Source organism: Cygnus olor, chromosome 3 (assembly GCF_009769625.2).
Source record: "Cygnus olor isolate bCygOlo1 chromosome 3, bCygOlo1.pri.v2, whole genome shotgun sequence".
Lineage (NCBI taxonomy): Eukaryota > Metazoa > Chordata > Aves > Anseriformes > Anatidae > Cygnus > Cygnus olor.
In genome coordinates, this window is record NC_049171.1 from 8,001,178 (window position 1) to 8,014,944 (window position 13,767).

Genomic DNA, 13,767 nt, shown 5'->3' on the forward strand with positions numbered 1-13,767 from the left:
AGAGGAACTAACCATTAGGGGTAAGCTCTTAGCTTAAAAACCTATGCTTTTGGGCAAGAAGAAGAAAAAAGACTTCATTTTTCTTTGTATCTGACCATGCTATGTTCCTCAGCATACAAGCAGAAATAAAATGTAGACTAGTGCGTGGATTATAATACAGATTTCAAGTGTGATGCACTGACAGCCAAGACAAAACAGCTAACTCCAGAAAGGCACATTTTAGCCAGACCTTTGCTCAGGCTACACTGTTGTGGCCCACATCAGCTATTTCCTTTCATCATGTACAGACTACAACGCAAACAAAATTAAAAATAAAAGAGAATTGTCAGGGTGAATTAAGAATAAAAATAATGGCAATGACCAGTGAATTTGCTATTAATTAGCCATGTCAGCAGATGTTTCAGCCATCATTAGGAGCTTCAGATAGCCAGGAAGTCATTGAGCATTTGGCCTTTAATTCCCATTGTCCACATTGGGGTGTTTAGGACTTTTCCCTTGCCCGTAAGGTGATTTCCTGGCTTAAGGGAAATTCTGAACAGAATGCATCTGTAAAGTAAGGAGAAGTTCTCAGTTCCAATTTATCATTGTTAAAGTGGATTAAAGGATTTTTTATTAGTAACACTTAGAGCTCACTTGTTCATGTACCTGGAGACTTCTACCAGAGGAAGTCTTCCCCAGCAGACAGCCTGGCCAAATCAAAAGCTGAAAATGAGCATATGATGAGCGCATTACACAGGCTGATGAGGACCATGATGAGCTGGGAATTAGTGAGGAAACCTTTGAGAAAAGACCAAAACCTGGTGGCAACAGTGTACACGGCACTCTTTTTTTCTGAGTCACTGCAAAACCACAAAGCTCAAGTACCTGGCAGGACACTGCATTACTGCAAGTGATGTCTCCTGAATGAGGTATCTTAAGCTTCTCGCCTCTTAAACCTCTCAGTAGGCCATAATATATTAAACAGTGTAAGATAGTATGAGAAATTATGTGAGATAACAGTATAAATAGAACTTTAATAAACTAAGTCAAAACTGTTTTCAGTGTATGTCCAACTTAGCTTTAGTTATGGCAATGAAAATAATGACAGATAAGACATTGGATGTATGACATTCAGAAGTAGCTGTCCATGGGCAGATGAGGAAAGCCAAAAGCCAACTTGATCACAAATGGGGACTAGATTGCTTACTTCACCTAGATCAACATGTTTTAGTGTTAATAAGAGGCAAATATTGTATTACTGCTAGGTAACTTAAACCCATGATATCAAAATGCCCACTTAATACATCAGCTGTAAAATACAAGAGTTGTACTTTGTGATATTGTACTTCTAACAGTGAAGCAAGTGTTCACCCTGAGGTGTCGATCTTCTGAGACTCTTGACCCTTTTTCTGAACTGAGGATGGGGTCAGGTTATGATAAGATGTTCAAATTCAAGTGCTATCAAGTCATTTAGGTGTCTGAGCTCCTAGAACATCTGTGGAAGTCTGATCAGTGCAGCCAACGGAGCTGAGCGTGATTCAGGTGGGCAACCAGCTTCAAGTGGGTTCAGCAGCTGGCATGCTGGTTACTGACACTGCCTGATGCTCTGGGAGAGCTGAGACACCTAAAAGCAGCCGACACCTACGGAAAAGCTGGGCCCTGCCAGTACCAGGAGACCAGACAAGACATACTGCAGGCCTAGGATAAACGTGGCCCTAGCTGCCCATGTTTATGCGACTGGTTAACATGCCTACTTCCTAAATTTAGGAAAGTTAGGGAAGAAATCTTACCTAAAAGACTTGACTACCAGCTGGGGTTCTTTAAAGTAATGCTTCAGTTTTGAATATAAATGATCCTTCTTTCTCATTTACTAACCACATAATAACATTCAACAATGTCATCATGTCTTTTCCTTATTACTATGATCTTTTTAACATATTCCATTGTGCATTTAAGATTTTAAGTAAATGTCTCTGCATCTCTTTCTGGGAGGTAGGTTTCTTGAACTCTCTTGGTTGTGAGTTCATGGCTGACAGACAGCTACGAACCTAGCCAAACACTATCTCATTTTTCTTCCCTCCAAACTTAAAATATTAATTTCAGTGTATTGGCGTAGTTCCAGACTATGTAATTATAATCTAGATCCAGACTGTGTAATTATAATTTACATCCTTAAAGCACCTCTCTTCTTTCATTTGGATGCAATATGGCTACCCCTTTTTCTGCCATAAACACACAGTGTGGTCCCAACTCTGCTCTAGGGATGGCTACCTCCCACTGCAGCGTGAAGCTATCTTAAAAAGCCAATATTGCTTTCAGTGAGTTCAAAGCGGTAGGAACCAGCCCATGTCACTGACTCATTTAATAAACGCAAAAGGACTTTGCACTTTTCAAATAGGCTCCTATTCTCAACTGTCTATTAGAACATATTTTGGTATTTAGAATGTGCCTTCTTAATATGTTTAGACACTATTTCTAGACAGTTACATAGATCTTCGGTGCATAAATAATAACTAATGCCTTTACTGTGCTCAAACAATTTTCTAGTTTCCCAGCCCTTCTCCACTTTCTTTAAAAAAAAAATCAGTCTCAGGAAATACCAAATCTTACTGAAGTACTGAATCTGTCACTGTAACATCCAAGAATTTGGAGAAAAATATATGCTAAAATCACTTCCTGGCTTTGATAAAATTCTTGATTTAATTTACCCTTAAAGCCAAGTGATGTTCTCAGCATTGCTTTATCACACTGCAAGTGAATTAAAGCATCTCTGTCTGATAACACCTAAATTCACTTGCTTTCACTGCACATGGTTTGCCTATATGGCAGTTTTGAGAGAGGGAAAAAAAGTAAAATAGTGATGTCTTATCCAAAGGCATAAGTGGCACTTCCAGGGAAGAGCTGTGGAGCTGATTTAAGTTCTCACAGCAGAAAATCTTGCTGGTGTAAGGTTTTATCAGATTGCTCTTGTAACGTACTCCATTTCTGGACATGAGTAGCAGCTGTCCTTGAATAGCTAATCCTTGGGCAGCAAGTCAAATTTGCTTTTACCATTCTAGCAAGTAAAATACATGTAGAACTGTGTTGTAATGGAGCTGAAGGAATGTGAGCTACATTTATGCAAATGAAAGAGTATTCTAAATATTTCTTATCTGCAGCGTTAAATATCTGCATGTGCCTGAAACTGAAATCACTTGACAGATTCATGCTGGAGGTACCTGCCATCCATCTAGCTAAAGCTCTGAAATGCTCCTGCAAAGTGTTTTTCTATTTGGATGCTCAATGTGGCTTCCAAATCAGGGCTCTAACCACCCTACAGAAGTATAAAGAACCCTCAAAGAAGTGCACTGCTCATAAAACAGCACAGTTTGGCCATGACAGGAGCATATCTAGCAGAAAAACATCTAAACCCCAGCAAATTCAGCCATCTAGAAAATTCACATCTGTAACAAAGTCTGCAAAGCATGCAGGAAAAGGAAAAGAGCAGAATTTCCTATTTCCTAGGTTACAGGCAATAGGAGGCTACTGGCACTGCTCCTCCATCTGTTTTCCACAGGATGGTAGTGTTTTGTGCAAAATGCTCCTTGTTTTAAAGAGCATCCACAGCTTGGGGATGAAAGGAACATTTATGTTTTCACTCACAAGGAAAAGGTCACACAGAGGAGCTGGGCTTGATGTTGGATTTGGATCCCCCTATAAATCAGCCAGACTGAGCAGGAGTGTCAGCCCACGATCCTCTTAAGGATCTTCTGTTTTAGCCAATTTTGTGTTTTTCATATCATCTTCCTCATCTTCACCCAAATTCTTTAGTGACTGATGGACAACATATACTTTGTTTTCCTCTGAAACATCAGAGGCATCACAAATAAAAACGTAATGTTCTCTTTAATCCTACGTTCTTGTTTTTTGATGTTGCAATGCCACTGAGCAGATCTGTGCAGTCTTCAGGTAAACCCTCCAAACTCCATTTTAGCTCCTTGGAAAGTGTAACACAGTCAAACTGTGGAAACGTGATTAGATATCTTGCACCTTGTTTAGCCAAATGCATCAGACTTAATTGTGTATACACATATGTATATGTATATATGTATGTATAGATACATACACATATATATACTGCTGTCTATACTCCTGGTCAAACCCTTTTCTTGAACCTCCTGATTTTTTCAGCAGTCCAAGTATTTTTCCAGTGCAGTAGTAATCCTGTACAACATTATATGCTGTAATTTTCTGAACTGATTCTGAAAAAACTTTGTCACCCTTACTTGCCCTTCTGAATCATGGAAGTTTTCTCTATGTGTAATCATTCCTGCAAGCCTATGTACCTCCTTCCTAGTGATGATTTCACCTGGTGATATTTTCCAGAATAACTTGTCTGGGAATCTAACGTCATGATTTGTAAATATTAACATGGAGTGATATACAAATACCTTGTTATCCTCACTTCGTATGGCTAGAAACCTGAATATACACAGAGCAGAAAACAGACCAAATACAAGAAGCTCAAACATCCTACTGTGTGGAAAGAACTCAGTAACATATCTTTGTGACAAAGTACAGAAATACAGCATCCAGAAATATGTATGTCTATTGCTGGGAAGAATTTTCTTATATGAGCTATTCAAATTGCGGCCTGAATTATTTTGTACTTAAGGAAACAAAACAAAACAAAACAAAAAAAATAAGGAAAAGAAATCATTGATACAAGTGCTTTCTAATTTACAAAATACAAATCCTTCCTTTCCTCATAGCTTGCATCATGTATACATAGAAGACATCTGAAACAAGCAGATTGGTGGGATGTTACACCAAACGTAATTTCCTGACAGTTACTCCTCCTTTTAATTCAGCAGAAGTCCTTGTGTCTTTTGTCTTACAAAGTATGGTCAGTTATTTAAAGATAAACAGTTTTGTTTTTTTTTTTAGATTCATGTTTGTAAAGCACTTTGAAGATGCAAGGTGTTATGCAAGTCCCTTGTTGTTATTATTACTGACTGCAGCTCAAACCCAGCCTCGCCGTGGGATAGCAGAACTTATCATCTGCAATCTCAAGGCACAGCAGGGTAAGAAAAGTTGCTATTTGGAAATGTTTGTATTTTGCAAATCTGCTTAGACTTTTTTTTTTTTTTAACCCAACATGGGATAGAATGATTCTTATGCGGAATGCAACAAGCGAAATGATTCTTCATTCAGAGTTCAGCAACTGCTCCACTGAAAACTACCAGTTATGAAAAAAATACATTTCTACTTTCTTGTAGGGAAACCAAAAGAGTCCCCAACCTCTGCTGACTTTATGCAGTAACTGTAACTTGACTCTCTGTTTTATAATCAATGACAGCAAAAGAAGTGGAAGTATCCACTGTGAGGAGGAAATCTTAGAAATTCAAAAGCCAAACTTGTGGAGAAAACTGAACATTCAGGAAATATGGTTCTGAGGTGGCTCCAGGCACATGAGGACAATGTGAAAGGAAAAGGATATGTGAACCTAGTAGGAGAGACAAAGGTTGCATCCAAATATGTGTCAGGAGATGAACAAGACAAAGGATCAAGGGAAGGCAAGACCAGAGAAATCAGAAAATAAACATAAGAGGTTCTGAAGGGAGAACAGGGACACCATAAGTGTTTTGGAAGGCAGTAGAGTGAGCAACTTTCAGAACATCCAAATGCAGTTCCAGCTCTCTGCGAGTGGTTTTTGGAACAGGATTTGGATGGATGGATGAACAGGTAGCCAGCCTGGAAAATGAGAGAGAAGGAGATTGCTTTAATTATACCATAGATTATATTGGTTCATTACCTGTTTACGTTCAAAAAATTTGCCGCTCACTTATTCTGCGCCAAAAGGCAGTCTAGATTTCGGGTATCAACTGGTCCCTGAGAAAATTTGTACTTTGTGAGTATAGTGTTGTGTGGAGACAAAACAGTAATTCAACAGAACTCAGCCCTGCCTCCTCTCAGACCTACTTTGAATGCATTTAGTGGCCACTGTCATGTTAAGAAGCCATGTTCTAAGCAAAGCACGTCTTAGACTTTGAGTGGGAAGAAAGTATATGCAAAGTTTCAAGACATCTTCAAATGTATTATTGTCTAATTATCTAAAGGCAGCTGCAAGTGATGACATAAAATCATTTAATAGAATAAAATCAAAATTCTTTAGCTCTGTACTTTTAAGAACAGATGAACTAAAGTTGCCAATCTAGTATTTATTAAAAAAAAAAAAGGGTATCAATATAAGCACCATGGAGCAGATGAGTTTTAAGAGTAGTTTCAGTTTTTAATGCATTTTAGCAACCCTGCACTTTTTTCTTACAATAACCCTTATAAAATATTGGTAGTGGTAAGAGGCTCCTGCTCCAGTTGAAACTTGGAAATCTCAAGTCACTCACACACTGAGAACTGTCAATCAAAGGAGAATTCAATGACCTTCTTTATGCTGTACGTTTAGCAAGGTAATGTTCTAGGACTATTACAAATCCTCTTTGACTCTTCAGTGCACTAAATCATTGTCTGTCATGACCTGACCAATAGTGGCATTAAAAGACAGGGCAGGAATTACTGAAAATACTCCGTCTGGAACACAAAAAGGTGGAATGTATTTCAGTCTCACTCAGCTGATGGCTCAGATAGCCTCATCAATTTTGCTACTCCATTTCTGATGACAGAAAACTGTAATTAATACTGAAAAACATTTTAAATTAGAGGACCTGTTCAAGCAGTTTCCTTATTTATTACTGCAGGTGAGCATGCTAAAACATGAGCCAGCAATGTGCCCTTGTCACAAAGAAGGCTAACTGTAGCGTGGGCTGCCTTAGGCCAAGTATTCGAGGCCAGCAGGTCGAGGGAAGTGATCCATCCCCTCTACTTAACACTGGTGAAATCACCAGTACCGTGTCCAGTTCTAAGTTCCCCGATGTGAAATACCTGTACATACTGGAGGGAGTCCAATGAAGGGCCATGAAGATGATGAAGGGCCTGAAACATCTCTTTTATGAGGAGAGGCTGGGGAAGCTGGGACTGCAGCTTAGAGAAGAGAAGGCTCCGAGGAGATCTTAAAAATGTACATAAATACCTGAAGGGAGGGTGTAGAGAGGACAGAACCAGGCTCTTCAGTGCCAGGACAAGGGGCAATGGGCACAAATTCAAACACAGGAGATTCCCTCTGAACACCAGGAAGTGCTTCTGTGCTGTGCGGGTGGTAGAGCCCAGAGAGGTTGCGGAGTCTTCTCCTTGGTGACCTTCACAAGTCACCTGGACATGGTCCCGGGCACCCTGCTCTGGGTGGCCCTGCTGGAGCAGAGACTGGACCAGATGGACCCAGAGGTCCCTTCCACCTCAACTGTTCTGTTACTCTGTGATTCTGTGAACAATTACGTGTCACTAGCAAGGTGAGCCTACAAATGATCACTAGTTGTTTGTATCTTGGTACTATTCAGGCTGCCCCATAAAATGAAGACTGTCTTAAGGAAAATGCAGTAAGAAGCGTGTACCATGCTGGCAGACCTCCATGCTAACCTAAATATCCTACAAGAAATAAGAGATAAAATGCATTTTTCTATTGTAGACTTCCTCGAGAACAACTACACACACATATATATGTGTGTATACTTGAACAAAGACATATGGTAAAATTTAATATACAAATTTATGTCTATAACCTTATATAATCAATTTATCTCTATATTTGTATACAAAAATCTCCCCTACAAAAATAGGGGAGATTTTCCTAAGGTTACACAGGCCATGTATTCTGGTGCAAGGCTGAGAACTGAAAACAAACTTTCTAAGGCCTTTATCACACCATGTCCTTTAGTAAATGTCATTAGGATTCCAAATGCTAGTTTGCACTTTGAATTTCCCTTCTCTCCTCTCGCATTAATGTGCAAAACTACGTATGCTCACAGAATTGCAGGTCAAGCTGAAGTCCCTTTGAAAATTCAACCTTTTGTGGAAAAAAAGTTGATGGTTATTGAAAAAATGTTGTTGTCTGCCTTGTTACTATTCATGATTAAGGAAAGTAAATATTGTCTGAAGTCTAATGAGAATTCCAATGCAATAAAGTCAAGTGTGAAAGGTGCAATCAATAAGTGATGATGCAACAGTATTCGTTTGTAGTTTTGCTATCGTTTAGTTCATGGTATTTGGTGATGCCTGAAAATGAAGTGTTAAGAAATTAGTGTTACAAGGATTAACATTCAGATTTTATTTCTGATACTGTTATGTTTCTACAGTCATTACAGTATGAACACTAATTAGCATCTGATTTCATTTCCCACTAGTTAAGGACTACAAACCAAAAAAAATGAAGAAGAAAAAATACTATGGAAACAAACATCAATGTTATCCATGAACATCCATAAATTAAAACTCAAAATGTCCATGGCTAATTTTACACTGCAGGAGAAAGTACTGCAATAAAAATATTTTTTCTCATTTTTTGGTTTTGCATCCACACTTCAAGGTAGATTGAATTTATGAAGTCTCTTTTCAGACATATGACAGATCTCAGAGTTTAAGCTGGACCATTTGTGTCCTACACACAGCAGAGCTATCAACCAGGGGTTCAATTTTGGATTTACTACAAGTCTTGAATATAAAGAACCATACTGCCCGATAAAATAGTCAGGGACTAAATCTCAGATAATCAGTTATTCCGGCAAGAGTACCACTCAATTTTAGCCCTTTATCACACATTAACTTTTCTCCATCTTGGCTCAAATGGACTGGCAGGCATGTAGACATTGCCCTCTATTACTGTGCCATGACGTGGGGTACTAGCACCTTGTGTTAGAAACTGAAGGGACAGTTTCTCTCCCTCTTTCCTCTGCAGGCACCTTGGACAAGAGCAACTTGTGCTGGCACATCATATGGCCTGAAGATACTGAAATTATGTTTGAATATTCTTTGCCGCTCAATATTTTCTTAAGAAACCACATAAAAATTTGGCTACGTGAACTTCAGTGGATGTTCACTGAATATCTTCACAAGGGAATATTTTCAAAAGGGCCATTACAGTCCAAACCAGAGACCTCTCAAAACTGGTGTTGATTGTGTATAGTAAAAGATCCCATGCATTTCATAAGGCAGCTCCACAGTACATCACACATTGCTAAAAGCAATAATTACTTTGAAACGTTATTTATGTCTCTCGAAATGTGACTGTTTTATAAATTCACTAAGTAAATGGATCATGCAGCTAAACTTAATGTTCATATTTAACATATTAGAGAAGCAATAAAGAATCCTATTGCAGAATATCACCCATCCAGACCAAGAAGATTCTGTAACCCACGCAAAAAAATCTTGTGAGTAGTTTCAATGGAATTAGGTGAGAATTAGCTGTGACGCAGTATCTGTTTTATAGCATGTTTCTTGTTACAAAAATAAATTATTTGCAAAGCCACAGAAATGACTTGACTCTTTCAGTCATGTAAACGAGATCTCTTGACCTATTGCAAATGAGACAGCATACTAGCTGTGCCTTTAACTTTTGGCAACGTTATTTGTTTACTTTCATTTAGAGGCAGCCAAGTAAGAAACCTCGCTCTGAATGCACACAGTATAATACAGCCCCAACATATACACAGCCAAGTGAAAAATAAGTATGTGAAATAAAGCATGATGTTTCAAACCAGGTCCCTAATAAAGTGTAAAAATATAAGAAATCCTATCATATTAACTAGCAAGTACTGCTCTTTCACTTAAGGGATAGTTGGGTAATTATTCAAACCTGTACAAGACTGGATTGTCAAGTCAAATAATAATACAGAGTATCTCAGGATAATGAGATAGATCTTAGGGCCATTAGCAGTGGCTCCCATTATAATAGTGGCCAAGATTCTCCAAGAAAGAAAGAGAATATATTTAAATGAAACTAGCAGAGAACTAGTTTGAACTTGTATATTTGAACAGCTCAGCACTTTCTTATAGCCTCCATTTCTTCCCAGAGAGAAAGCTGTCTGTCATGTAAGACTGTGAAATCAGTTGGGCTTTACAGGCTGAAATCCCAAAGGGCAAAAATTAAAACAACCAAAAAAAAATTTGAAAATTGAGTCACATTGAAATTCATAATGTTTATATTAAGAATCTTATCCTAGCAAGGTTTTAAGGTCTGGTTAGACACCTAGTTGTCTGCTCTATCCTGATTCTTTCCCTCTCCTTTGAAGGTTGTTTAAAAAGCAACAAAGTCCAACTTGTATCTTCTCTGACACTAGCTCTGACTAGAGGAATTATAGCTATAGAATTATGGGCTTTCAAGACTTAGGAGGAGATGGCTTTTTCATTATAAAATAAGTCCTGCTTATGAGACATTTGTATATGCACGCTCATTATCTTATGTTTGTTTTTAACTGCTACAGGACCAGGAATAACTCAAGAGCTGGTGGTCATAAATAGAGAAGCTAGCAAATCCCTGGGAAAACAGCTGTGTAGCTTGCAATTTATGAGGCTAAGTCTAGTTAGTATGTCAGCAGTTGTCATGGATTAGAAATACGGCTTGTTTCAATATTCTCCTTATAAGCCTCTCCTAGGTACAAAGGTTTCCAAACATCAGACCAGAGCTAGTTCTGGCATGCCCAGTATATTCATTAACTCTCTCCCTCACCTTAATGAACACCTTGTGGGCTGACTGCTGCCTCTCACGCTGTCAAGCGAAGCTCCATTTCCCGAGTGCTCAGTGGCACGTGGACAATCGGACTGGACTAGGGTTTACAGCAGTTTAAGCGAGAATTAAGACGTTGCAAATCAAATATTAAAAGACTGATTAAATATTTTATGATCTTCTTACTTAGACTCTGACTTGAAGTTTGCTTCACCTGCTAGCCAGAGATATGCTGAAGGTTAATTGATGGAGGAAGAGTACGTAACAGCTGATGCTACTGGCCCAAAGTATGCAAGGCATTTAAGAGTATTCCTCACCTCGAGTGTGCAGTCACTGACATGCTCATTTGTCTCACTAGGTTAGCGTCACTAGGGCTCAGATATGTGATCAAATTACCACAGTGAAAGTGGTTTAGGTTTATGTGTTTTTCCTTGTATTGTATATTTGCACGTCTCGGATGACACCAAGTAATCCTTTAAATTGTGTTAATTTGATCATGTATCCAAGTATCCACTGCAGAAAATTGGGATAGGTGGCTAAGAAAAGTGGAGATGATGCCTTTAGAAGACGAATAGCTTCCACGGAGAGAAAAGACATCCAGCAGCTCAGTCTACCAGGGTTAGAGTGTAAATCTCTGCCCTTCCTCCTTCTACAAAATCAAGGGTTTGTAACCTATAAACCTAACCTGAAAAATTGCTTTTGGGCATTTTCATTTCTTTTAAAGGGAAAGAATTAACAAAACTCTTAAAAAGCAACTGTTGGTAAATTTTTGGCTACACGCCTGGGCTCGTATCACTTAAAGCCCATCTAGATCTTAAAGAGAAGAAAAATTCAGCAGATCACCACCCTGCAGGTGTTCTAGTCACATTCAGGGCTCAAAGTTGAAAATTTAAAAGCAGTTCAAATATTTTGCTTTAGAAAAGTACTCTGAGCTTTTGTCTTAACTCCTTTTAAAGAGACGTTTGGTAAAGATTTGCACATACCAAAGTACAATTTATGTAATGAGCAGGAAGAGTTATTGGACTAATCATTTTTAATAGAGATTCCTTGTCTTTAATACAGAGCCACACAACAGAACTTAATAGCTTGTGGCAAGTAAATAATTTACACATGGATTGTGTCTGAATACAAATGTATACATAAAATATCACAGACTTAATGAAGCCTTTGGGGTGTTTTTTTTTTAATCAATTTAATTGATTTTGCTGATAGGTCTGCATTTATATTTTTGTAAGCTGCATTTTACTCTACCTTCACAAGTGGCACAGTCATGATTTTTAAGGGAGCAGGGAAAACTACACAAATGAAATTAGAAACTAAGTGCACAGACAGCAGATATTTTTAAAGTGTCTAGGGTAAGACACTCGGAAATAACACTTCACCATGACCCAACAACGTGGCTCATTTAGAAACTACTTATCAGAAAAGGTCAACCTTTCAGGAATGCTCCTGACAATTCACGGTGTTTTGTGGCATTTGAGCCCAATGAAGCTGGTAATGAAGAGTTTTACCCTAACGCTGAACATTTTGGGTTGTTCAGCTTCAGTCAATAGGGTTGCTTGCATTTGGTTTGGGCTCTGAAGTGGGGGAGAAGGCAGCAGCTGAAAAAGTTTAGTGTTGTGACTAATGCACAACTGGGGCCAAAATGAAAGTGGCCTGCTGTAAAAATAATCTGTACATACATAAGCATACATTAAACTGTAAACATACAGTTTAAGAGGAGGCATGGGATGATGGCTGCCTAATGTGTCTCCATATCAGATAAGTACCAGCTTATGTGACGGACCCTGAAAGCTCTTTTTCCCTATAAAAGCTACCCGAAGTTCGTCCCCCCTCCTTCTAAAGCACTACTTTTCATCATCATTAATTCATCAAAGCTATGCATTACAGAAAAGCCCAGAGACAGACGCTGGAGCCGGGCGGGCGGGCCTGAGGAGAGCGGTGGGGAGCCCTGGGTGGCTGCCATCCTCGGCCCCGCCGCCGTCCGTGCCCGCGCGCCCCGCGGGACCGAGCCGGCCCGCCTTACCTTTGGGGTGCCAGGGGTCCGTGAACTCGTACTTCCCCACGCCGATTGTCCGCAGCATCTGCACCCTGTTGGTGTTGTCCGGGCCCCCCGCCGAGTTGGGGGGCAGTGGGGCGGCCGCCTGCCCATTGGTGGTGGGCGCGCTGCTGGGCAGGGCGGCTGAGGGCAGAGCTGGTGGTGGCGGCGGCAGCATGGGACAAGCCAGGTGGCCATTGCCCACCGCCCCGGGGCCCGGGTGGGCCACCGGGCCCACTCCGCTCATGGAGGACATGCTGAGGGGCTGGCTGTTGGTGTACAAGGGCTGGCTCTGGAGGTTGACCACCATGTTGCTGAGGGGCTGGGAGGGCTGTGGCTGGAGCTGGTAGTGAGCCGGCATCAGCGGGAGCTGGGGGGTGACGTGTGGAGGGAGGGAAGGCGTGACGCCGATGACAGGGGCCTGGACGTTGGCGGCCGGGCTGAAGGTGGGCGGCTGCGTCATCCCGTAGGAGTGGGTGATGAGGGCGGGCTGGCTGCCGGCCGCCACCGTGGTGACCCAGGGCGCTGCACCTGCGGCAAGATGGAAGGCTGGCAATGGCAGTGGGCTCGGCACCGGGGGGGACCAGAACAAAACTGCCCCAAGCCTGCCCGTCACGCTCCCGCGTCCACCCGAAGCACCACCGAGCCACGCTCTTATCCTTCACGGTATCGAAAGCGGCTCAGGATCTGGAACTCTTCCAACCCAATAAGTGCATAAAATTGCTACAGCGATGTGAGTGCAATTGTTAAAATACTCATCAGGTGACATGCAGCATGTTTACGGTTTTATGTGTTTTGCGCTTTATGCAGCTTAAGCACACGCTTCCAAGAAAATTAACCTCTTTTCCCACCGTGCTTTCATGGCTCCCTGACAAACACTCTGTGTGTATAATAATGGTGCTCCAGCCACTACAAAGAGATTGTAATTAGGTGTCTGGCATAGTAGCACAATGTATGATATGTGTCTGGAAGCTGGAAATCATTTCAGGTAGTTCTGGACATAAAAGAGGTCTTAAAGTATTACAGAGTGCCTTTTACTCTAGTGAAGGCAAAGAAGGAAGGAAAAAAAAAAACCACTTTAATGAACTTGCAGGCATCTTAATACATTTATATTAGCCCCAGCACAGAAGAAACTTGAGGGGTCTTTACAATAAGA

General features: G+C 40.5%; 1 protein-coding gene across 14 annotated transcripts in view; it reads right to left on the bottom strand.

Annotated features, from left to right (window-relative positions):
* Positions 1-13,767, bottom strand: part of KLHL29 (kelch like family member 29) — a 391,073-nt gene that overhangs the window by 124,440 nt on the left and 252,866 nt on the right. For all 14 annotated transcript variants that reach the window (XM_040553896.1, XM_040553905.1, XM_040553902.1 and 11 more), the window contains one exon: positions 12,600-13,142. In XM_040553896.1, coding sequence (XP_040409830.1) covers positions 12,600-13,142 — 543 coding nt within the window. The remainder of the gene's footprint in view (positions 1-12,599; positions 13,143-13,767) is intronic.